This window comes from Pseudogymnoascus verrucosus (assembly GCF_001662655.1).
Source record: "Pseudogymnoascus verrucosus strain UAMH 10579 unplaced genomic scaffold scaffold_4, whole genome shotgun sequence".
Lineage (NCBI taxonomy): Eukaryota > Fungi > Ascomycota > Leotiomycetes > Thelebolales > Thelebolaceae > Pseudogymnoascus > Pseudogymnoascus verrucosus.
The window spans coordinates 855,317-878,739 of record NW_017263655.1 but is presented as its reverse complement, the minus strand read 5'-3'; the positions used below and the strand labels follow the sequence as shown (position 1 = coordinate 878,739).

Sequence of the window (23,423 nt, the reverse complement as noted above, 5' to 3'; positions counted from 1 at the left end):
TAAGAAGCTTGCTATTTTATATTAGTCTATAGCCCTAGTGAATTTATAAGCTCTCTAGAAATTCTAAAACTTACATAGCTAATGATAAAGCGCCCCTAGCGAATAAGCATATCTATAACATCATATAGAGAATCACATGTCTTAAGTCTATTCCCCTTTAATTTCTGTCTGAATGTAAGAGCCTTAGCTATAAGCCACATTACATTGTCTAGTTAACCCTAAGCAAAGCGTATGTAGGAAAGAAGAACCATGTTACTAACGTATCGTAGGTTCCTAGTGTTTATAAAACTGTCGTTAGTAAAGTCCTTTAGAACTGGACACTTTTACATCATCTCTTTAGCTGCATTTGGTTTTCTCATTCGAAGAAGTAAGCTAGGCATGTTGCTGTAAGTGTTAGTAACTCTGGTTTCCGCGCGGAGACGAATTGATAGCGCCTTCTCGTGCGCTGAGTATGCCTTCTTAAGGTCACTTGTCTCAGTATATGACAGCGCAATATTGTTGAGACTAGATGCAATGACTAGATGCAATGAGCGGATCATCTGGTCCTAGGAGACCCTTCCGAATCGAATCTCGAATTTGGTACGTTAAATGGGACGAGAGCATTAGATGGGTTGTTCATGTCGAGGTCAATAAGTCCAGATAGATCAAGTCTATTATACTTACGCCGCTTAAAGGTCTAAAGAGGGATTGTGCATAGTAATAGTGGTTATAGTAACTGCAGCAACGCTAACTAATTTGCACTACCATTAAGACAGCCGTCAACAAGACATATTGCCTTCTGTAACTCCGCAGCATCCTTACACGCCGCAAAAACCATGCGATCCCATCTCACGATTATGTACCTTGCATTCGCACCTAGATCCTTCCTTATCCGGTTCGCGTCATAGTATAGCGGGTTTGGCCTCGTAAAGCCTGTTGTTCCTGCCCCGGCGGCAGTATATTCTTCAGCATCAATGATGCGTACACAAGTGCTCGTATCCTGCAGTAAGTCGAGATGGGCAGATGCTGGTCCTGCGGCGCTGCCGCGTTGGTTCTGGATCAAGTAGGTTGTCTCCATTGAGTCTAAAATGTCGCCATTCCCGATTTGGGTGGTTACACTCTTGACCTCTTCTAGTGCGACAGGAAGCTGTTGCAACGAATCAAGAAGCGCGACAATCTGAAAACAGCCGTTCTTCTCAGCTTTGAATACTGCATCGTCTGTGAACATTGGAATGGGCGGCGCTGGTCCATTAATAGGCGCGCAAAAGACTTGGGGGAAGGACTTTCCGCCTCCAAATTGGGGCAAGAACGGCATCCCTGGAACCCAGTCGTACTTCGTCATGCCTTGGGCTCTAGGGCCTAGTTCCAACTGTTGTCTCCAGGCTGGCACAAGCTGTACAGCCCAAAGCACCCATTTCCGCACGAACGCCTTTATCCGGGATGGCTCATTGCAGTATTCCCCATTTGCAATCGTGGCTGCCAAGGAACGTTCGAGTTGCTGCTTTCGTTCCGCGTACCAGCCGCGGAGGAGGAAGTCGTAGTCCTTGCAGGATGGGTTGATGGCGAGGCGAAGCCGCCAGGCGAGTGATGTAGCATCTCGAAATCCGGACGCGATGCCCTGCCCTCCAACTGCGATAGTCAGACCGTCACTTCTAATATATTAGTGTCGAGGTACTCACATGGTGGGAAAACGTGAGCAGCGTCACCGCAGAGGATCACGCGCCCCAAGGACCAGCGATTGCAACTTCTTGCCGAGAATGAAAAGGGGCGGGATCGTATGCATTCGATACAATCTTCTGGCCAAGATACATCTTCTGGTAGGCTGTGTCAATGTCAGTATAGAATAAACGATATCTTATAGCGTTATATTCACCCGTATTTCTTGCCTGGATGGCGTAGATATGGGAGTATAATCCTCCTCGTCTCTTCTTGTGATGACATTTGGTTTTTGTCTTCACCTTCCTTAACCACAAATTCGAACCGCCATAATCGATCTTCAGTGCGCCCAAATCGACCACAAACTGAGGGTCTGGCAGGATCACATATGAAGTTGAAATATGGAGGGAAAAATAAATCGTACACCTCTTCTGGGGTGTAACCTAGGTCCCAAAGAGGAAACTTAGGGTGTGATTTTGGATTGGGCAGAACTAAACGCCAGTTCAAGGCAACCCAAATCGCCTCGTAGTGAAACCTATATTGATCAGCTTGAGGAAACAAACTAAGATGGTGGTGATGTACTCCCTGCTTTTTTCCATGATGACCCCGCGAGGTTCGAGGTAATTCTTTCTCGTAAAACCAGTTTTTCCGTCTGCGCCGACCAGAAACTTAGCGCGTACCTTTCGATTTTGACCGGCTCCATCTCTATACTCGACATAGACGTATTCTTCGACCTCTTCGATTGCGACGACAGTTGAATTTGATCTTAAATTGCAAAATGTCTTGTTCATGGCAAGTCTCAACTGGTTTTCCAATGCTGGTTGTTTGTGGCTCATAAATCCTACGTGGCCGGTGCCTCCGGTTATCTACTGCTGGTTAGTAGTTGTCAAACGTATACAGCACGCCATGGGGCTATCTTTACAGTATCTTGGTTGATCTGCAGGAATGGCTTGCATGTAAGGCCTTTTCCTCCCTCAATGAAGCGGAACATTCCCACAGCTATGCATCTGGTTAGCAATGTAGACTCCCGCGATATGGCTTTCACACGACTCACATTTCCCTACATCTCGAAAGAGCGCCTCATATTTCCCAACACCTTGAAGGCTACGAATCCCGTCTTCATCTAAGACAATCCCTCTAGGATCCGTCGTTATATCTGACTCCTTCTCTAGGATAAGATGTCTCACACCTAGTCGTCCTAGGTTTGCAGAGAGCAGCGCGCCTGTAGGACCACATCCGCAGATAATTATCTCGAATTCTTCGTCCACTGCTGAGGACATCGTAACTGACGAGGCCACCATAGATTATTATGGCTTATTAGAAATTCAGCGGCGGATGTTCTTGTGAAATAACAGATCAAGAGAATGAAGATGGGTCAGAGCCAATGCTAACAACTATCCAAGTGAGTCTTTTTAGTAAACGCAGCGCCATGAAACGCCACGGGTAGCCGGCCCACAGGGGAAACACCTGCCATAAATCTAATGATCTACTTTTTTGATTGACTTGGATAAGGACTGGCATGCATTAAACCGCGGAGAACCTAGGAGCTAACGAACACACCCGTTGCGCAGGCGGATATGTGGGAGTATTGCGACGGGGCAGGGGTGAAAAAGAGACTGGTGGGACTGAGGCACATTGAACAACGCCTGCTCCGTAGAGCCGATCTATCTTACTAGGGACGCAACATTGTAGAAGAATACTTCTCTAACAGTTATTATTTACAGGTATGGATTAGGTGATAGATTGTGGGGATAGTGGGGAAGCTGCCTAACGTTCTTTTTGGTCCGACAAAGTGGATCTTCATCCCAAAACGTTCCCGTCCCACAGTCCCACAGTCCCACAGTCCTACTGTCCCACTGTCCCACTGTCCCACCATTCAGATCCCACCGTCCCGCCATTCACGTATGTACTTGCATTTCTCCGGACAACGAAACCGGCTTTAACAACTATTCGTATACAAACTGCAATTCCTCGGCAGTTGTGCGGGGTAGCTAGTAGACTTATATGATGTATGAAAGGTTACTCTAACACTCTTTGTGTTATGATCATAAGGATATCTATAGTACAGATGCACCTATTCTTTAAGATTGCTACTTAAACCGTGTGCGTCGTATATCACCTTCAGTTAGGCCAGAACTGAGGCTAAGAAGACTTTAAACAACACTCAGGTCTTCTCACTATTGAATACTCCGACATGGTTTCTACAGTGGCCGACATCACAGTATGTCTTCTCGTGGCTCATCCCATCTTCAAAATCATCATCTCACACAATTAGAATAGTGGTGGCCAGAAAGCATATCCCGACCTGGCTTCTAAACCCGGTCCCCTCAATAATGGCAATGAAGGGTACTCACTTCCCGCTAAGGAAGCAATGAAAATGATCGGCTGGGACAGCATGAGCATCAGCGACTGGAAGGCCCGAGAGAAAATCGACCAGAGCAAACAAATCCGGCTTGTATGCCTATCACATATGCGCTACCAGCAGCCCGACTTCACAGAGATTTCGATATTCTTGGAGAACTTTGGGATGCATTGCGTGAAGAAAACAGAGGACGCCATTTGGTACAGAGGATATGGCTCGGAACCTTATGTATATGTGGTTGAGAAAGGTCCGAAGAAGTTCCTTGGCGGTTCGTACACTGTGGAGAGTTATGCAGATTTAGAGAGGTTGGTACCCGAGAGCCATTTTCTACGCATCTAGACGAGGCCATCATTGCTAATAATAATTTAGGGCTGCGGCAATACCCGGCGCAAGTAAGATTGAAGAGTTGACAAACGCTCCAGGAGGGGGCAGCCGTGTTACAATCTATGACCCGGAAGGTTTTCCCGTCAACCTCCTATATGGCCAGGAATTAGTCGAACCAGGCCAGCTCCCTGAGAAGCTCGTATACAACTTTGAAGAAGATAAGCCGCGCATAGGATCCTTCCAGCGTTTTACAGCAGGCCCAGCTGCAGTCCACAAGGTAATAATATCTCGGGGCGTGGTCTGAGGATGCGTACTGACAAACAACAAGCTCGGCCACTACGGCCTCTGTGTCCTTGACCTTCAAAAGCAAGTCCAATTTTACACCCGCACTTTTAATCTCGTCCCGTCCGATTTCATGTACGTTCAGGACCCGAACGATCCATCCGCACGTATCGAGGTAGCGCTCTTTGCACACATCGACCGGGGCGATGACTACGTCGACCATCATACCTTCTTCATGAGCAAGAACCCGACGGCACATGTGCACCACGCCTCTTTCGAGGTGCATGACTTTGATACCCAGATACTGGGACACCAGTACGTTTCCACCATTTTGTTTGACGCATCATATCTGTAACGACAGAAGTAAACATACTCTTGTGAGCTAACGTTTCTCTAGATGGCTAGCTAAGAAGGGTTACAAATCTGTTTGGGGAGTAGGCCGACATATCCTGGGGTCCCAAATATTTGATTATTGGTGGGACCCTACCGGTTTCATGATCGAGGTACGTTTGTATCGCTTTTTCTCCTATCCCATCATCTCTTTCGATGTCTCTGCCCTTTCCAATGCATTTGCTGATAACTCCTCTAATAGCACTACACGGATGGAGACACTGTCAACAAAGATACACCTATTGGCTTTGGTCCCGCAGGGAGCGAATCCCTTGCAGTGTGGGGCCCAGAGGTTCCCGCTGATTTCCTGGAATAGGCGGCCATGAGAAAGATTCGATGAGAATTTGACGGTGCGCCCCAGAAGAACTAGATCATCTGAAGTATCTGATTTTAGTTCTAATTATACAATGAATAGCCCTTTTAAAAACGATGCATTTAAATGAGTGTCTGACACAGCGTGTCGCCGGTTGTTATTGAGTTACCCGTGAGAGTCCGCTAGTGATCGCTCATGATGAACCTCCAGTCCTCATCGCTGTCCGCATCCACGAGGGTGGATAACGTTGCAGCATACTTCCGTGCAATGCCCCAATGTCCAATCCGTTGTAACATGTCGATTAACGTACACATCATGGCAGCCCCCACATCTGAGGTTGGTCGGAATCGCGTCGTAGGATCCTCTTCTGGACTAAACGCATTACTGGCGTCATCAGTTGCCGGGAAGGTACCGCCTACACTAGTGCTAGCTGCTGGCGAACCGAAGAGGTGTTGCGGTATTGGCACTCCTCGAACTGTAAACTCAGGGAACTCCATGGTGGGCTGCAGCTGTGAGTCAGGGGAGGCTAGGTGAGAGGTTTGATTATGGCCATGTGTTTCAAATGAGCTAGGTCGACGGAAGCGTGTGTAGCAGTAACTGGCTATTCCTGCTAGAAAGAGGCAGTGTGGAATATGGATGGCAGCTTCAGCGTCGAGGCGCAAGGCTCCAAGAGAGTAGAGCAGGGCATGGGCGTGGAGAATGCAGCGCTGGGCTTCTCTCGATGTTGCCCAACTAGTCGCGTATGCAAGATCCGCATCCAACGTCCAGTTCTCTGCGCCATTGCGGCCAACAGCGCGTTCGAGGACATTAAAATCAGTTACTAGGCTCATGAAGACAGTGTGCCATAGTACCATGAGGCAGAGCGTGTCAGGACGCTGGATATTTTGGTTTTCAGAAACGCCGACGTCTCTTTGAAAGGTGCGATACCAACAAATGAGAGCTTCAAAATATTTGTTAAAGTTTGCAGAAGCAGGACGTATTTGACCCATCTGTTGTTTCTCGCTAATTGTCGAGGAGATGCCATAGAGTATGACATATGCAGTGAAGTGACTATTTTTCCAGCTTAATTCCTGGGGCAGTAGCCGCGAACCATGATCGTGGTGATGATTTACGTGTAGACATTCATGAACTGGTATCCGAGATGCCGACTGACGGAGCATTTTCTCTCTCCAGATGGCTGCGCTGGGTGCATTGAAGATGTCGTCGTCAGCGGCCACCGGCACCAGGATTGAATCGTGACGGAGAAGTGGTTCATGATGAAACATGCAAGCAAGCTTGGCATCATGGATGTACAATCCTAGCACTGTCCTTCAAAGTATCCAATATAAGTAAACGCGTTTTCCGCCTTGGATACCCACATACCTCACAATTGACTCCGATCTTGCCCAAGCCTTCCAAGCCTCATGCAAACTCGCACCACTTAGATGTTCAACTTGGGGATGGCTTGTTCTATAGTTAAACATTTGACATCTCCTTGCCCACTATATGGAAGACATTAGCCTTACTACTGCGGAGTTTAGTACCCCGAAACCTACAGCAATAATTGAGCCATGAAAGGCCTCTACAATAGCAAGATGTTTTGAAATCTGCCAATGAATAGATTGTTAGAAACGGCATTAGATTAATCAAGGCCAAATATACCCCAGATAAGAAGCCGAATGTTTGGCCGACTAAGGCTGCCTGTATCATGGATGCCGCCTCTGTTGGGTCAGATAAGACTGTATTTTCCCACTAGAAGTTTGGTTAGCCGTATGTAGAGTGGTTTGCCGTTTCAAATTACACACCGACGCTAGAATAGCTTTGTTAAGCCTTTCAAATATACGTATACCCTGGCTTGCTGCTCCCTTTGATCCGAGAAGTAAACTACCTATGGACGTGATTGATAATAGTAGCAGCGAGTTCCTCGGTGTAGGTCGAAACGTCTGGCCGTGTATAACCGGAAATATAGGATTAAATTTAGTAAAATATATTTGGACGGATAGATTCTGCGTTTAGTATCAGATTTCTGTCTTCGTCTAAGTCATTTGACAGAAAATTGGCATACCAGGAATTTTGTCGACGGGAGCGGCTCATCAATTGTGCGAGCTCTAAGTCGTTGGCTTATCCTGTGACGGAAGCTGTCTCCGATGTCATATTGATCTCTCGCGGTGACTGGAGTCATCTCGCCTGTGGTGGCACCGCCATGATCATCCTTTTCATCAAACGGGTCAATATGAGAGAACCATCCTCTGCGGACGCATTCGTTTGTGACATCCTTTCGTTCTCCATGCATCTCAGCCTCAGGAATCTCTCCCAACTGTAGCGCACTTGGCATGGCCGTTCGATTAACTTGAGATTGAAATAAAGGCTCGGTGGCGCACAGGGTCGTGGAGACTGACGTGTTCAATGCCTCGAGATCGAAATCATAGCCTACCAACCATGACGGCCCTGGAGACATCAGTGACCCCCCCCAAGGCATATTCGCAGATATTAGTGGAGTACCGGTGAGGTTTCCCGTTGGGTCTGGAAATAAGTTTTCCATAAAGAGTCGCTGGCTGTCACTCTGTATTGTAGTCTGCGTGCGCATATCATGTACGTTGCCATCTGCGGCAACGGTTAGGTGCACCGTGGGAAAGGGCGACGTCTGGCTCTCATAGCCATTTTGCATTGTGCTATTGTTAATTTGCTCTGGGATTGCACTTGGCCAACCTTGAAGATCAAAGTTTATTTCAGGTCGTTCTGTCGCACGTTGCTCTGTGCTGTGGCTATTGTTCTCAGAAGATATATGGCCATCATGGTTCATTTGCGATAATGTGATGCCGGCTTCGAGATGAGAAAGGTCGATGTCATGGGTTTTGGAGTGTCGAAGTAGAGTGTCACTATGGCAATTTAGCCCTGTACTATAGAGATAATCAGGTGGCGCGGATACTGTCTAGTGTAAACCTTACTGCACATATCACAACGAAATGGCTTCTCCTTTGTATGGCTTCGCTCATGTCGTAGAAGATGCTCTGTCTTCCTAAATATCTTTTCGCAGTATTGGCAATGCTTGTCCTTGTTTCGAACACCGGCAGCACCGGCAGGTTCGTTCCGGCTGTCAGAGGGATTCCTAGTGCTTCGCCTCGAGATTGTCCTTAGTGGCGTCGACATTCTTAGTTATAAAAGATGTCCTAAAATATGTAGTGAGGACGGGGCATCAACATATCTAATGCAGCGTGAATAGGAAGGGGTTGCGGAGAGAGAAAGAAATGGCGGGGAACAATCCTGGGGAAGACCCATTCCCACATAATTGGTCACCCACATAATTGGTCCCCACATAATTGGTCCCCCACATAATTGGTCCGACGCCTCTTCGCTCACAGTAGGAACCACTGCATAGCAAATAATATGAAACGGAAACGCTTATTATTTTTATTTCCGCAGTTAGCTTGAATATTACATTATAGAGGTATGCTTTGATGATAATCTAGCTTAAGTAGTCTACAGAATAGATTCTAGCAGTAACTTATGGGTGTAATTTAGTGTCACTTTCTTCCTCCGACTCAAATGTGTAATTGGCAACCATCGACATAAACCTAGTATTCTAAAAAGTGCCGTGCACATACCTAAACGTAGAAAATTTTCCTCTCTAACACGGACCCGTGTAAGTGAACGGCTCAAATCCGGCTATAGCTCTTCTACTCGTAGCGTATTTTATTAACTAATGTCCCGATCTTTTCAATATAGACAGAAAACTGGCTACCATCTTCAAGCACCACAGCTGGCTTACGAAAGTAGCCGATTCCGGCTGGAGTGCCCGTCAAGAAGATTGTTCCTGCCTCGAGTGTCGTTCCTTTAGAGAGGTAGGAGATTTGTTGGCGGATGTTGAAGATCATGTCGCTTCTTAGGTTAGTGGGTCTGCGTGATAATCAGGGGGTATGCTTAAAACCCTTACCTAGTGTGTCCGTCTTGTACAGTTGTTCCATTATAGCTGCCCTTGATTTGCAGAGTCTGTGGATCTGGAATGACAGAAGTGGCAACCAGGACAGGGCCAATGGGACAGCTACTATCCAAGCCCTTTGACATACTCCATTGAGCTGTGATCATCTGCATAGTCCTTGCTGACACATCGTTCGAAGCAGTATAGCCTAGAACATAGTCTAAGGCATCTTCTTCTGAGATATCCCGACCAGTCTTGCCGATTACAAGGCAGAGCTCTGATTCATAATCGCTAGTGCCGTCCTGCGCGCATTTGGGGATGTTGACTGTGGCTGGGTAAGGCCCGATCAATGCGGAACGCGGCTTCGTGAAGAGAATAGGAACCTTCGGAATAGCGAAACCACCCTCCTGTAATAGTGGTCAGTTACAGTTGAGGTATTGCTGATATTGTGCTTAATCCTGGGCTCTTACCTGTGCATGATCTTTATAATTCAGACCGAGACATCTGATATAGTTGCAACTCTCTCGTTCAACAGGTGATTGTAGCTAGAAGTTTGGTTAAGGTTATAATTCGAACTCAGTTGGCAACGTCGAACTTACGAATTTCACGGTGAAAATGTTTTCGGTAACCTCTCCGTCGAAAATGGTGCCGACAATCTCGTATGCTTTCACCTCGCGCCCCTCCAAGGTGTCTAATCCGACATCGCGACTTGGATCTACTAACTGTCCGATGTGCGACTGATTGTCTTCAACGGCAACAAAACGAATAAGATGAGTCCAAGAAGGCATTTTCTGAAGAAGCCAGTGGCAGGTGCTGGGATAAATCAGGTAGAGTTTCTAAATCATGAGACACAACGAATGTATTGGGCAGATGTGTATCTATATGCTGTGGGATGCCCCATGAGGGCGGTTCAGCGATACTAAAGAGTCCCACATCCAAACAGAGAGTCAATCGATCAACTTAGAATCACTCGGAACCTTCATACAAGCTCACGACATTTGCCGAATCCCTACTCCGTACTACCCTCTGCAGAATGTGTAAGTTGGAGACCAACATAATTATCGACGGATGCGATAGGTATACAGTGGCAAAGGGGGTTACCGCTTCCTGCGATGTGGGGCGAGAAGGATGTGGGACAATTTTATTTGGGACAGCAATGTGGGGACAACAATGTGGGACAACAATGTGGGACGGAATCAGAGAGTTTGATTTCATTAGTGAGCTCTAGTACACTAACAACTTGTGGGACCACGGTAAGACCAACTATATGGATGCCAACTCTGCATAGGTCCGCTAGCAACCACCATTGTTAATAATTCGGCAGGACAATTCGGCAGGAGAATTCAGCCATAGCGTGTAAGGCAAAAAACAAATGATGGGGCTATAGGCCTGATCCATGTCCAACCCCCCAGATGATTAATGGGGTTGGCCCAATGTCGAACGAGGCCGAAAGCCGAATGTGGGCCAATGTAACTTTGAGCGCTAAGAAGCCGTGTATACCATGTGCAAAGCTGCGACAAGGTCCCTTTGTTTCCGTGGCGAAGCAGACTAAGTTAGTTAGCTGTAGTTGTGCATGCGCAGTAACAGTAAATGACGACAATGATTATTATGAGCAAATCCATCCATTCTAGATCGAAGAGGACAGTTTCTCGGCAGAGGCCCAAACCCTCCAAGTATATCAAGGGAAATGAGCATACGTAGTAACATCACTTTATAGACCCAACATATTGAATTGCTATCTTTGATTGGCATCCGTCGCACCCCCAGAAAATTATCACCTCATCCTCTGTCGTAAATACATACTATGAGATTAACGTGCGCACCTGAGGAAACGGTCATGGATAGCCATAGCGGGAAAATCGTACCTTTACTGATCTCCTACAACACCTGCATTTTAATGTCATATATTAGCCATAACTTCATACAGATGGCTACTAGCTAGTCCAACCTAATACGCACATAGCTCTAAAATAGGATAGGCGCTCTATTTTAACAATTAATAAAAGTAATTTTACATTGAATAAGGCGTGGCTAAGTAAAATGCGCAGATTTATATCAGCTATAATTAGAAGCAGTGCTTTAAATGCAACTTTGTTCCCTCCGTATGAAGTTTTCAATGTCTTAAGCAGTTACGGCGTGATGGTTCTTCGCGTGTAAATCCTCCAATGGCGCGTCAACATGGTAATTCATAACCTTCCTTAGGTCGCCAATAAAGAAGCAGGTTATGCACGCCACTGCACCAAACGGAGCTGCTATGATGAACACTACTCGTATCCCATCTGCTGATGCTTGCTTCAAAGCCGCAGTTCCTGCTGCAACAATGAGCGGATTGACTCCAGGGACATGTGCGACTCCTGTGGCATTACCGGAGGCTAGAGCTCCGACAAATTCCGTAATAGAACTTGTAGGCAACCCGGCGCTTCTGGCTGCCGCAGCTATATAGCTTGGTATGTAACTAGCGAGCCGGTTACTCAGTGCCGCAGCATAGATTGCGGTAAAAACAGTTGCGGCCACAGCTCTGAATGACGTGGTCACTGCAGTCGCAGTAGCAATCAGATGATGGGGTGTAGAAAGCTGGACTCCTGAGATGATTAGTATGAGGGGAGCGCCGAATCCAACACCAGCAAGCCCGGAAAAGATAACCGCATTCGTGGAATGGCTTGGTTCAACCGTAGCGAGTCCGACGATGCCAGCAGTCATGAGGAGGAATCCAACGAACAGTGGGCCCTTAATGTTCCTCAGCTTTGTGCTGACGTAGCCATAAGGTATTGTGCTTAATCCAGCAGCTACCCAAAAAGGCTGCTCTCTTGCCGTTAACAGAAATGCGTCTGTCTCAAAAAGCGAGGTTGTCCTAATGATAATTAGTGAAGTGTACATAGGCTTTGATATAGTGAACATACAAGACCGGATAGAATATGATATAGCTAAAGAGCAAGATGCCTTCAATGAACATAAGGCCAACACAGATAGCGAAGGTACGTCCGGTATCCTTTCCAGCGACAAAAAGATCATGATGCAAGATGCCTGTCTTAGTGAACAGCCATTCGTAAATACCGAACGCGATAAGGAGCACAAGGCCAATAATCAGCGTAGACAGTGTTTCAACAGCTCGCCATGGGAAAATACTTCCACCAAGATTAAGCCCAGTCAAAAACAGAGCGAGACCAGCAGTAAGAAGGGCAAAACCTGGAAGATCGAGTCGCCCGATCTTTTGTGCAAACGACAGGTGATCAAGACGAGTATGTCTCTTTGGCGGTCTGTAGCCAAGGAAGATACCAAGCGCGGTTATTCCCCAAAGTGCCATTTGAAACCACTATTAGAGATGTAAGCATAGTTTCATTGGTAAATTGAGAAAGATAATAACGCTTACATAGAAATTACGCCACCCAGTATGCGAGTTTGTCCTTGTTAAAGCACCAACTATCAAAGGTCCTATGCAAGCGCCAAGAGCCGCAGCAACGTTCATACCAGCTTGCACCACTGCAAACCAGTTAGGTCAATCTCGTAATAAAGCAGTTGTATAAATACTGTTGATTATGGGACTTACTAGGCCTCCATCTCTTTGGAAGTATTTCACTGGGAACACAGTAGGCTAGTGGAACTGTAGCAAAACCAAATCCAATCAAGATCTGGGCGACTATCAGCCGGTAGATGTCCTTAGATCCCGGCGCAATCGCTGCACCGATAAAAGATATCAGAGAACAGCCTACGAGAAGTGATTTCCGAGCTTGGAAAGTGTCTGAGGCAGAGCTGATGACGGGAGCCACGACCGCTTGCACTAGTGAGAGGGCATTCGGCACCCAGGTCTCACGAACCGGATCATTGAGATCTTTTCCTATGTAGGATAACTAAATGCATTAGGGTATTATTCAACTGACGATACCTGCTAGGGTGACTCTTTTCACTTACGACTGCAGGAGGTCCTTGGAGAGCTAACACCCGGACCAAATTCAGCGTGAACATGGCCAGTAGAGCGAGATAGGTCCGCGTATGAATCTCTGGCTCTTCTTCGTCGTTGTCATACACTAGATTCGCGTCCAGAGAAGGAGGAGACGCCGACTTCAGATTGTCTCTTCCGGCCTGCTCGTGATGGACAGTGTCATTGTTGTCGGCTTTCTCCTGAATTGTCCCATCAGAAAACATTTTGCCGAGCTTATGTTGATTACAATGACAATTTGTTGAACTGAAGGACAAATGATGAAGCTGCCAGGGCTCCAGTCCATAAATCAACTGAGCGTGAGCCTTTGACTTTATCTCTCTCACATGTTGTAACATGGGGTACTGTTACTGTACTGTGATCAGTAATATATAGCGAAAGACGGGCTAGACCACCCTTGATCTAATTGCCTTCACCCCAGATCCAGCGGTCCCACATCCGAACATCTATGTCCCGTCTCTAGCGTTGCGCCTCCACAAGCTGTCCCGCCGAAAAGTGTGGGGAAATATTGGCAGGGAAAACTGCGGGGGAAATACTGCGGGGGCAATACTGCGGGGAAAATATGGCGCAGGCAGTGCGAACATTCCACCACTCAAAGTTCGATCACGTCAAGCACTTTCTTCGTCCTTGAACCTCTTGCATAGTTTTGAGCAAAGGCCAACAGAGCCTCAAATCGCATCATCGCTACGGGTGGAGCTGTATGGTTGATGACGTGAAATCCTTGTCTCCATAGCCTGGAAATGGGAAAAAGATATGTCCAGGGTGCTACACAGCCTCAACAGTGCAGGTGACATAGTTCAACACCTGCTAATGTTGGGGGAAACGGACTTCCCCGTGGGATACGGTCGGTTTTTACGCCCAAAACGACGGGTTATCCCCGTGGGACCGTCCAGCTCCCAGTTGGTTTGCGGATGAGACAGTGACGCCATACTATTGGAAGCCACTGATCCAAAGCCAAGCTGAGTCCGGAAAGCCCAGCTTATCAGGGTTTTGGGGGTTTCTCCCAGGACTACAAATAGCGTACGTAGGCCCGTAGATTAGGTAGTAATTCAATTGATCTATATATACTGTATTTACCGTGTTCTACTGTTTGAAGCCTTCTGTTCTGTTGCGCCAAAGTGAAGAGTTCCGGCCGCCGGAGACAACTTACAATTCGTCTGTGGTCCCCCCCGTATTCCTGTCCTCCCACCCACAGACGACTGCTTCTCCTTTTCCAAATCACGTGATTAAATGTAGTTACCGCTCAACAATGGCAAAAGTACCTAGAAAATAAGAGCAAGACCACCCTGCTCACCCTCGCTTCACCCTTCAAGGCTGCAAGGGGCTCAGATTCCACGTTATGCCTATTGGCACGATTGAGAGTAAAATGCAAGTGGATTACAAGCTTGTGTATGGCAGAGCGGACGGGATGCCCAATTCTCTTGAGTCTATGGTCGTATGCATTCATTCTTCTTTTACGACGGTATATATCTGACATCTGCCAATGACACCCCCTCCCCATACCACCGTATCAGCATCAAAGTTCCTTCATCCCGTTCATAACCACATCCATACCCCCTCCCCCTCCCCCCTTCCCCCCCCCCAAACCCCCAACCTACACCTAATCCAACCCCGGCCCCAACGCAACAACACTAAACCTCAACTCCCCCTCCTCCCTCCCCACAAACCTCCTCGGTCCCATCTCGAGGGCCTTCTCCCCAAGGACATCCTCATCTCCCACTTCCCCCCTACAAATCGGTCCCTTCCTCCTCCCATCTAGTTCCCATAGTTTGCCATTCACGACGACGAAGGTCACGAAGTGGAGTTCTACGATGTCGTCTGCGGGTGGGGCGGCGGTGTCGCCTTGTTGTGCGGAGGCGGAGTGGGCGGCTTCGAGGGAGGGGGAGTTGTAGAGTAAATCCGCGCGCTCGGTGGGGGGGAGGGGCGTGGCGTCTTTGAGGAGTTGGCCGAGTGTTGAGTCTGGGTCTGAGGGGGGGGTTAGTTTGTGCGTCTCATTCCGGGATCGAGAAGATGGTTTGTGGGGGGGGGGGAGGGATCGGGAAATTGGGAAAGGGGAAAGGGGAAAGACTAAAACTCACCAACGAACTCCCTAGCACTCCCATTCCCCGCCGCATGCAACAACGCCATCAACCCACAACTATTCCTAATAGTCTGCCTAAACCACAATACCCCCCCCTCATTCCCTCCCTCCTCTTCACCCAACTTCCCCTCCCCAGCATCAATAGCAAACCCCTTCCCAGTATACTCACTCAACCCCTCGTCCTCCTCTCTCCTATACTTCTCATACCCCTCACTCACTGGGAAGACGAGGAGGAGAGCGGAGGCGGGGCGCGGGACGAAAGCGAGGAGAGAGGGGTCGGTCAGGGAAAAGACGTCGTGCAGGGCGAGGGAGGGGGAGAGGCCGAGGGAGTGGAGGAGGGTGGTCATTATTTGGGGGTTGTTTTCTGTTGCCGGGGGGGGGGGGGTGTTAGCTGATGTGCGTACAGTGTTTGGGTTTGGGTTTGGGGGGGGGGGGGGAGGGGAAGGTGGAGGGGAGGGGAAGGGGAGGGGTGGGGATTGTGAGGATTGTGAGGATTGTGAGGATTGAGAGGGCTGGGGAGGAGGAGAGAAGGGAGAAGGGGAGGGGAGGACGAACCAAGCGGAACGAAAGTCTTCCGTTTCATTTCCGTAGCTGGTGAGGTGGCCGTCGCGGGCGTGACGATGGTGGGTGTTGTGTCTGGCATTGTCGCGGTGTTTATGTGTGTGGGTGTGGGTGATAGGGTGGATGGATGAGAAGTATTGCTCGTATGGAGAGATCGTTCCGTCTTGAGATGATGATGTTGTGAGATGGAAATTGTTCAAATCGGTTGTTGTTCGTGAGTGAATTTGTTTTTTGGTAGCTTGACGAAGCTGTCTGTCTGCCTGGGTGGATGGATTGGGTGGATGGATTGGGTGGATGGATGGCAACCTCGGACGACCACCCCGCGTTCGTCAGGGCGGGGCGGGGGAATTATTTTCCGTCTATGACGACAACAACAACGCTTGGTGTGCGCTTGGCTCGTAAATATCACAAAGCACGACTCTGGAATCATCACCCACAACACAACACAACCAATAACAAAAAGTTACACAGACAGGCAGGCAATACGAGGAAAACACACTATAGTTTTTGATATCAAAAATTAAAGACTAACCCTATACATCCCCCCACCCAATCTCCAGATATAATAATCCCATGAAAGAAAGGAAGGGTATCAAGATTCCATTCCGTACCCGCATCATCCCCGAACATTAACCACATCCCCCCACCTATCTCAAAACACCTAAAACAACATTCCTTATTACACTTCGAGAGAACGCTCCTTATCTAATAATAAGTCTTCTCCTCCCAAATCGGCGGCCTAGCACCCTCCTCCTTCTCCGCAACCCAGTACACAGCTCCCTTCTCATCCAACGCCGCACCCTCATCCGTAATCGGGATCACCTTCGCCGTATGCGCGATCTCCTGTTTGGAAATCCCCATCTCATCCCTCGGAATCCAGAGCAGAGGGGTCTCGCTCTTAACACTAGGAGGCAAGTACGCGTCGCGCTCGACTTCAGGGCTGTAGTTCGACACGGCGCCCGCGACGTCGTGGGGGACCAGGCGGCGCAGGGTGGCGTAGTCGGCGTAGATGTGCGGCTTCAGGAATTTAGTCAGGATGTTCGGCTTAGCGTGCGGTGCGGCTGGTAGGGCCACGACGGTCTTCTCGCCTGTTGCCTCTGAGGCGAGGAGAGCAGGGTTGGCAGACTCGCCGTCCTCGAGGGATTTCTCGCCGTTCTGGGCGCCGACGACGCCAGGTGTAACAGTGCTCGTTCCCGACTCGAGAGCGAGGAGCTCCTCCTCTGCCTCGAGGGACTTGGGGAGGTTGTACAACAAGGGGTCCAGGGCGGAGTTCATGGCGATGTGGAAGAGGACTGTTCCGACGAGTGCGACGACCATCAAGATGATTGGGCCGATGGCGGCGGAGATACCAAAGAGTCCGATCATGCAGATCTCGGCGAGGTAGACGCCGGTGAGGAGGTGTTGGAGGGCGCGGGGGTAGATGAGGCCCTTGGTGTCGATGGTGTTGTCGGTTACGAAGAGGATGTTGTAGCGGTAGGCGAGGTAGAAGAGGGTTATGCCGACGGTGGCGAAGCCCATGACGAGGGGTGCGATCAGGGAGTAGGTGATGGCTGGATGAGTGAGTTAGGGGTCTTGGGAATGGGGAGGGAGCAGGAGCTTACCAATAACAGCAATGTTGGAGTACACGGGGAGAATGCTACCCCATGATATGGCGCTCAGAGTAGTCCACTTGGTGTACATGGATCTCGGGGTAGAGGTGAGATACTTGTAAAGCAGGCCAAAGATGAAGAAACCAACAACCTGGGAGACGACGCCGGAGGCGATAGTCAGACCCTGCAGGATGAAGTAGGAGATATAGAAGTTAGACGCCAGGGGCAGCTTCTCAGCCAGGAGACTGGTGACGGAGCTGGGGTTATCAGCGATCTTCTTGGCGACGGACGAGGCGGCAGAGCCGATGGTGACGACCAGGAAGACCTGGATGACCTGGAAGGCAAAGTATGCGTTCTGGGTGAACAGCTCGACGCGCGCGAGGGTGGGCTCTCCGGAGACCTTGGCGAGGATGCGCATGATGATCGGAACGAGGGACATGAGGATAGACAGGAGAACAGATGGCAGGAGACCCGAGACAACACCCATAATCTTGGGTGGGATCTTGTTGAGCCAGCTGAGCCAAGAGAGAGTAGCGAGCTGCGGGACGTTGGAGATGAGACCAACAGCCGCGACGGGGATGGCCCAGAAGATGATGAGAGCCGCGATGAAAGCCTGGACCGCGTAACGGCGGGCGACCTTCTGCCACCAGGAGATGCGCAGGGAGCTCCAGACGATCTCGTTGGGGTGCATTCCGATGTAGCGGGGAGACATGTGGAGGGCCTGGTGGTGGGACAGGGACTGGTATGCGGACTGAGCAGCGGACTGCGTGAGGAACTCGATGAAGACGGCGTTGACGAGCTTGTCGCCGCCGGCCTTGTACTTCTCGCGCGCGACCTCGGTGTCGGGGATCAGCTTCTCGAGCTTCTCGCGGCACCAGTTGATGGAGTCGACCTTGGAGCCGAAAAGGCCGAGGAGGCCAGTGCGGTGGGTTGGGCGCTTCTTAGATGGGAGCCAGCGGGCGGCGATGGATCCGGACTCGGAGTCGGCGGTGGCGACGACGGGCTCCTCGTCGTTGGAGGAACCGCTCTTCTTGGCGGCCTTGAGGCGCTCCTTGTTGGCGAGCTTGATCAGCTTGGTCTCGGCGCCCTCGAGTCTGAAGGCGGTCTTGTCGCGCTCCTCGACGAGCTTGTCGAGCTCCTTGGTGTCACGGGTGATCCAGACGTGCTTGACCTCGTCGCCGAAGACCTTGCGGAGCTTGGCCTCATCGAGGTACACGTCGGGGACGGAGGTGAAGAGGACAGTGCGGGAGGAGATGCGGTTCGCGTAGACGGGCGACAGGAGGAAGGCCTGGCGCAGGTTGATGTAGAAGATGCTCTCGCGGCAGACCATGAGTTGGACAAAGGCGAAGAAGATCCATCCGATGAAGACGTGGGCGTACATGCGGTTCTTGCCATCGGTGCTCTTGTTCAGGTTGCCGAACGCCAGGATGTTGAGACCCTGGGCGCCATTGCCGCCCGTCGCGTTGACGGGGAACAGGACGGGCCAGGTGATGAGGCAGCCGAAGAAGCAGATGGCGACCAGGATGCGCATGTAGCGCAGGAACAGGTATGAGTCGAGCGACTGGGTCTGCAGAACGTAGGTGTCGGGGATCTTCCAGAAGGTGCCGAACCAGTTGAACATGCCAGTTGGGAGCTCTGGGGAGCGCTCATTATCACGTAGAGTCCCAAGGTAGGTTCTCGGGGCATAGAAGCGACGGTGCGACCGACGCAGGACCAGGAAGATGGAAACATAGACGAGGGCGACGACCAAGGTCGGGATCAGGGTCGCGACGAGACCGGAGACGGAGGAGTCCTTGTCGGAGTCGGTAGGAGCTGGATCTGCTCTCTTGAAGAGGCCGTCCATGATGGGCGATCTGGGTGCGAGAAGCTCGCTCGCAGGAATGGGAAATTAATGAAAGCTCAATTGATGGTGAGGTTGTAGTTATTTTCGTCTTTCGTCGGTGATGATGCCAGGGTGGCGGTGATGTTGCAGGAGGGAAGAGGGGAGCCTCGACCTTTTTTCAAAAGCTACCTAAATAGCTATTGTGCAAGATGGAGGAGAGAAGAAAAAGAGGGAAAGGTGGGAGAAGAAGGGAATTGGAGGAGGAGGGGTAGCGCGAGAATGGAGTCGGTTAGTGTAGGGCGAAAAGCAAGGTCGAGGCGTCAGAGGGAGAGGAAGGGTAAGGGTAGGGGTGGGGTGGTGTTTGCAGCAGCCAGGTAGGGTTGCAGCCGGGTAGGGGGAGGGAGGAGGATGGGAATGGGAATGGCAAATTGGGTGAAGGGGAGATTGGGATTTGGGAATTTTAGGTTCTACAAGGTGCAGGTTTCCCTAAGATTAGCAGTATCCATTTGAAGTCCCATCCCGGTTCCAGGTCCCCATTCGTGCTAGACTTTAGTGGGTTAGTAGTGGGTTAGTAGTGTCTTAGTGGTGTGTCCCTAGTGCAATCCTAGCTCCGAGACACAGGGGAGGGGACAAGGGGGTTAGTAACTAACGGAGGAAGTCCCGAATGTGTGCTGGATTAAGAGAGGTGGGAAGGACGGTACGCTATTTTAGATTTTAGAAGTACATCAGGGCGAGGTACCGCTAGCACTGTTAGCACTGTTAGCGAGGAGTAAGAGGTACAGTAGGCCCAGAGATGGATACCCTCAATCGATATTCCCATATTCAACTCATACTAGAGTAGCGTTTATGAAGATCAGTTAGATGTTTATTGATATTCAGTTATAACTGAGTGATGTCCAGTGAGTGATGTTCATGATGTTCGCTGATATTCAGTCATATCCGCTGATTTCTATCCACTCCTCCAGCTGTCTCTGTCTGAGTGCCCCAGAGTGATATACACATCATATCCACCACCTCCGCCCAGTCCATCTATTTCGTCAGTCGCGTCACATCGTCTCCCCCTCAGATCTTCGCCCAGCTCCGGGATAACAACAAAGTATCGGCTATCCCCCCCCCTACCCCCCTGCTGGCAGATCTCGGCTCGGCGTAGTACAACCACACTCCCACCACAACTCCCACCCATATCCAGCGAGTACCGTCTTGGCAAATTTACAGTCTGGGCGGGTACGGGTAGAGAGAGTTGTAGACTGGTACAGTAGACCAGACCACTGTGTGGTGTCGCACACAGAGAGTGATCCGACCATTCATATCTCACACGAAAAAAAACTAGACTTTCTTTCAGGTCCTAGGAAGGGGAGTCGATGAACACTAGTCTGACCTGACATGACCTGACCTGACGTCAACAACATGTGAATATCCGCGCATTTTCTCTCCTTTCCCGCCTTCGGGTAAGTAAAGTTCAACGGTGGTAGCGATGGTAGCGATGTGATAGCCATTCCCATCGTTGTTGATCGCCGTATCCATCGTCGCGCTTTATCGATTTGGCTGTCTGGTGCGCACCGCTTTTATCGATTCTCTTGCCTCATGGTTCAACATACCGCCAAGAGGAAGGCTGTGACTACTGTGACTGCTGTGACCACCACAGCCACCACTCCACAGCTGTGACCTCTCTCCCTGATCGCGCATACACAATCGTCTGTATACACCAGTCGTCTAAATAGCACTCCACATATTACGCTCTCCATGCATCATACGCGCTGGGACATCCCATACCAAGCCGTCGTCCTCTCCTCTCCAGTCAGTCTCCAGTACTGCACCTCTGCTACTGCGCAAGTGATGTGTCGCCAGCCGCGTTGATCCCCAGCCGGTGAAGTCTCTGCGCATGTCTCACCCAACCCAACCCAACCCATAGTAAATGTCTCACAGCAGCCCGCCCGTGAACCAGACAAAAACAACGGCGACACTACTGTAGACCAGACCCCCCACCTACATACCCGCACACCAGATGAGACGACGCGTATAGACCAGACGAACGAACGACAACGGCAGTCCATTTCACACTCACACTCCACAGCAGCACCACCCATCCCCATCGCCTCCTCGCGTAGTCAGTACCACATGTGTCAGTGCAGAGTGGGACGCACACACACCTTTCACACCTACGCGTCGATCCACACACATCCCACTCCCTCAAGCCCTGCCGTCTAGTCCCGCTCCACTACACTCCACTGCACTCCACTGTGGACACCAGCCCGTCCGGAGTGGGGATGCGTAATTTTAACTGTATACGTCGTCGTTCTCAATTGAGATTGTGTTGTGCTGTGTTTGTTTGTGGTGGTGGTGGACATGTGATTGGGTTAGTTAGTCACGGGGATGAGTCGCTCTCTGCTGCACCACAGACAGACACCACAGACAGACACCACAGACAGACACCACAGACAGACACCACAGACAGACACCACAGACAGACACCACAGGCACAGGCACAAGCACAGTGCGGTCGCAAATGGGGGAAAAGGGAGTACATGTACCTGAAGTCCCTCTGTCTCTGTCGCTGGTGTCCTGGGGCAGGAACAAGAACAGCTCCAAGAACACCTAACCCATGGCTTATTACTGGTGTGTACGCAAAAATAACCCATAGATCTTCCCACTTGCCATCAGACTCTTATCTCACCTCCTGGCGCTCTGATCTCACAACCACCCACCTCCTGCCGCCACACGGACCTATCCCCAACTCCCAACTCCCATCTCCAATCTTCACCTTCATTTTTCACACCATCCTACACCAACACCCTCTATCCCATCCACCTCTACCTCTCTCATCCACCTCGGACACCCCGTAACCCTCCCTCTCTCCTGCCTTCCTCCCATCACCCACCCATGGTTCACCCTCAACCCCATCTACCACCTCCCTCGCAACCCCCCCCCAATCCAGCCTCCCCGACCGCCGTCGTCCCCATCGCATCGCCCAAGCTCCCTCCCACCTCTGTACAAAGAAACAGTGTGGGGCCGCGGCAAAAAACAGGGAAATCACACATCCCAAGCTTTTTTAGCAAGGCTAGCGTGCAGATATAGTGACGGGATTGGGAATGGGATGGATGTGGGCCTTTGTTTACGTCGTCCTAATATCCACCAACCAACCAACCAACCAACCATCCATCCACACAGACGCGTTTGAGATCCTTGCCGAGCTGATGGGAGGGATATGGGGTGGGAGGCACGGACGGTTGTATGGGTGGTGATGGGTGATGGTGATGGGTGGTGGTGATGGGTGCGAGGCTGGGAGGCTGGGCTTGGTTATCTACAGTACAATCCGGTATTCTGTGCTGTGGCAAAAAAGTGTGTACATCGCGATAGAGTGGCGATACGCAAGTCCAACATACAGACAGCAGCATAGACAGTATAGTACTACAGCTACAGCACAATAATAAACGCCACAGCCAGCACACCCATACTCACCTGAATCGCGCAGGACGCCGCAGCCACAACCACAGCTACACTTACACCAAGAACAGATGCGCTGGCATACTCTGGTACGTCGTCTGCGACAATGGGATGTCTCTACTACGCTGGGTAGGGATTCGATGGGTTGTGCGACGCGGGAATGAAAAGGGGATGTTGACGTCATCACTTTAAATTTGAAAAAGAAAAATACATATATGTCACGTGAGAAATGGGCGTTGAAAGAGGTACAGGTCACGTGATTGTGTGTTTGTTGGAAAAAGTGTGGAGATCACGTGGAAAGGGGTGCTTTTCCCACCACATTTTTCAGTTTCGTTGTCGTTTCTTTAAATATTCAAGGCAGTACTACCTTCTACAGGGCCGTCCTTTGTGTCATCGTCTATACAACCGTTCCTCGTAATTACCGGCATAAGCAGCATTGTACACCAACAGACGTCAACATCACGGGATAATTTTCCGTTAGGCCTGCTGTCACGATCCGTGCTATTATTTGTTTGGGCTGATGGTGATGTATTCTGTAAACTACGTCTCCCGATGTCCAGCCATAAAGCAACCCCCTCTGCTATCTATCAATGCTGACATAATCAGCTTTGCACATTGCGCTTATTTGCCTGAATGTAGTTTTATTACTCTATTAGTCGCTCCTTTATTTTCTAACAACACAATTTAAATCATAACGAAGACATGCCGTGGGGCATCCATCGCCCAAGGACTAAGGACTACATAATGTCAAAGCTTTAGCGTGCAACGAGCAGTGCTTTTGTCAGA

At 49.9% G+C, this 23,423-nt stretch overlaps 7 protein-coding genes across 7 annotated transcripts; 1 reads left to right on the top strand and 6 right to left on the bottom strand.

Moving 5' to 3' along the window:
* Positions 1-730: 730 nt before the first annotated feature.
* On the bottom strand, positions 731-3,330 carry VE01_01677 (uncharacterized protein; the record flags this gene model as incomplete). Its single annotated transcript, XM_018271195.2, has 6 exons — positions 2,690-3,330; positions 2,558-2,634; positions 2,218-2,501; positions 1,853-2,170; positions 1,659-1,801; positions 731-1,608 (listed from the first exon to the last, which is right to left on the bottom strand). Exons 1-6 carry the CDS (start codon positions 2,934-2,936, stop codon positions 731-733), a joined length of 1,947 nt encoding a protein of 648 aa, XP_018133955.2. The 5' UTR covers positions 2,937-3,330.
* A 355-nt stretch (positions 3,331-3,685) lies between these two features.
* VE01_01676 (uncharacterized protein) lies at positions 3,686-5,409 on the top strand. Its single transcript, XM_018271194.2, has 7 exons — positions 3,686-3,736; positions 3,786-3,856; positions 3,911-4,302; positions 4,367-4,598; positions 4,650-4,918; positions 5,001-5,106; positions 5,196-5,409. Exons 2-7 carry the CDS (start codon positions 3,830-3,832, stop codon positions 5,307-5,309), a joined length of 1,140 nt encoding a protein of 379 aa, XP_018133956.1. The 5' UTR covers positions 3,686-3,736; positions 3,786-3,829; the 3' UTR covers positions 5,310-5,409.
* VE01_01675 (uncharacterized protein) lies at positions 4,927-8,515 on the bottom strand. The gene is made up of 7 exons (XM_059463379.1): positions 8,215-8,515; positions 7,351-8,164; positions 7,091-7,291; positions 6,948-7,037; positions 6,842-6,892; positions 6,669-6,787; positions 4,927-6,614 (listed from the first exon to the last, which is right to left on the bottom strand). Exons 1-7 carry the CDS (start codon positions 8,433-8,435, stop codon positions 5,489-5,491), a joined length of 2,622 nt encoding a protein of 873 aa, XP_059320013.1. The 5' UTR covers positions 8,436-8,515; the 3' UTR covers positions 4,927-5,488.
* A 281-nt stretch (positions 8,516-8,796) lies between these two features.
* Positions 8,797-10,265, bottom strand: VE01_01674 (uncharacterized protein). Its single transcript, XM_018271192.2, has 4 exons — positions 9,804-10,265; positions 9,675-9,749; positions 9,220-9,611; positions 8,797-9,164 (listed from the first exon to the last, which is right to left on the bottom strand). Exons 1-4 carry the CDS (start codon positions 9,990-9,992, stop codon positions 8,963-8,965), a joined length of 858 nt encoding a protein of 285 aa, XP_018133954.1. The 5' UTR covers positions 9,993-10,265; the 3' UTR covers positions 8,797-8,962.
* Positions 10,266-11,229: 964 nt separating this feature from the next.
* VE01_01673 (uncharacterized protein) lies at positions 11,230-13,832 on the bottom strand. Its single transcript, XM_018271191.2, has 5 exons — positions 13,114-13,832; positions 12,752-13,052; positions 12,575-12,684; positions 12,105-12,517; positions 11,230-12,055 (listed from the first exon to the last, which is right to left on the bottom strand). Exons 1-5 carry the CDS (start codon positions 13,477-13,479, stop codon positions 11,326-11,328), a joined length of 1,920 nt encoding a protein of 639 aa, XP_018133951.2. The 5' UTR covers positions 13,480-13,832; the 3' UTR covers positions 11,230-11,325.
* An 889-nt stretch (positions 13,833-14,721) lies between these two features.
* YUH1 (ubiquitinyl hydrolase 1) lies at positions 14,722-16,061 on the bottom strand. Its single transcript, XM_018271190.2, has 3 exons — positions 15,777-16,061; positions 15,220-15,585; positions 14,722-15,106 (listed from the first exon to the last, which is right to left on the bottom strand). The coding sequence occupies exons 1-3, from the start codon at positions 15,862-15,864 to the stop codon at positions 14,742-14,744; spliced, it is 819 nt and encodes a 272-aa protein (XP_018133952.2). The 5' UTR covers positions 15,865-16,061; the 3' UTR covers positions 14,722-14,741.
* Positions 16,062-16,267: 206 nt separating this feature from the next.
* On the bottom strand, positions 16,268-19,655 carry VE01_01671 (uncharacterized protein). Its single transcript, XM_018271189.2, has 2 exons — positions 17,384-19,655; positions 16,268-17,332 (listed from the first exon to the last, which is right to left on the bottom strand). Exons 1-2 carry the CDS (start codon positions 19,212-19,214, stop codon positions 16,488-16,490), a joined length of 2,676 nt encoding a protein of 891 aa, XP_018133949.1. The 5' UTR covers positions 19,215-19,655; the 3' UTR covers positions 16,268-16,487.
* Between the last annotated feature and the right edge of the window lie 3,768 nt (positions 19,656-23,423).

What these genes read in the sequence shown, in the direction of transcription:
- VE01_01676 (XM_018271194.2), top strand. Translation starts at nt 3,830, where the DNA reads ATGGTTTCTACAGTGGCCGACATCACA. An exon ending in ACCCAGATACTGGGACACCA is followed by an intron (nt 4,919 to 5,000) that starts GTACGTTTCCAC and finishes ACGTTTCTCTAG; the next exon opens with ATGGCTAGCTAAGAAGGGTT. An exon ending in CTACCGGTTTCATGATCGAG is followed by an intron (nt 5,107 to 5,195) that starts GTACGTTTGTAT and finishes CTCCTCTAATAG; the next exon opens with CACTACACGGATGGAGACAC.
- VE01_01675 (XM_059463379.1), bottom strand. Translation starts at nt 8,435, where the DNA reads ATGTCGACGCCACTAAGGACAATCTCGAGGCGAAGCACTAGGAATCCC. An exon ending in TCCCGTCGACAAAATTCCTG is followed by an intron (nt 7,292 to 7,350) that starts GTATGCCAATTT and finishes TACTAAACGCAG; the next exon opens with AATCTATCCGTCCAAATATA. An exon ending in CATTCGGCTTCTTATCTGGG is followed by an intron (nt 6,893 to 6,947) that starts GTATATTTGGCC and finishes ATTCATTGGCAG; the next exon opens with ATTTCAAAACATCTTGCTAT.
- VE01_01674 (XM_018271192.2), bottom strand. Translation starts at nt 9,992, where the DNA reads ATGCCTTCTTGGACTCATCTTATTCGTTTTGTTGCCGTTGAAGACAAT. An exon ending in ACATTTTCACCGTGAAATTC is followed by an intron (nt 9,750 to 9,803) that starts GTAAGTTCGACG and finishes CCAAACTTCTAG; the next exon opens with CTACAATCACCTGTTGAACG. An exon ending in GTACAAGACGGACACACTAG is followed by an intron (nt 9,165 to 9,219) that starts GTAAGGGTTTTA and finishes TAACCTAAGAAG; the next exon opens with CGACATGATCTTCAACATCC.
- VE01_01673 (XM_018271191.2), bottom strand. Translation starts at nt 13,479, where the DNA reads ATGTTACAACATGTGAGAGAGATAAAGTCAAAGGCTCACGCTCAGTTG. An exon ending in CTGGGTGGCGTAATTTCTAT is followed by an intron (nt 12,518 to 12,574) that starts GTAAGCGTTATT and finishes CATCTCTAATAG; the next exon opens with TGGTTTCAAATGGCACTTTG. An exon ending in ATCATATTCTATCCGGTCTT is followed by an intron (nt 12,056 to 12,104) that starts GTATGTTCACTA and finishes AATTATCATTAG; the next exon opens with GACAACCTCGCTTTTTGAGA.
- YUH1 (XM_018271190.2), bottom strand. Translation starts at nt 15,864, where the DNA reads ATGCCAGACACAACACCCACCATCGTCACGCCCGCGACGGCCACCTCA. An exon ending in GAAGACTTTCGTTCCGCTTG is followed by an intron (nt 15,586 to 15,776) that starts GTTCGTCCTCCC and finishes CCCCGGCAACAG; the next exon opens with AAAACAACCCCCAAATAATG. An exon ending in GAGTGCTAGGGAGTTCGTTG is followed by an intron (nt 15,107 to 15,219) that starts GTGAGTTTTAGT and finishes CCCCCCCCTCAG; the next exon opens with ACCCAGACTCAACACTCGGC.
- VE01_01671 (XM_018271189.2), bottom strand. Translation starts at nt 19,214, where the DNA reads ATGGACGGCCTCTTCAAGAGAGCAGATCCAGCTCCTACCGACTCCGAC. An exon ending in CTCCAACATTGCTGTTATTG is followed by an intron (nt 17,333 to 17,383) that starts GTAAGCTCCTGC and finishes TCACTCATCCAG; the next exon opens with CCATCACCTACTCCCTGATC.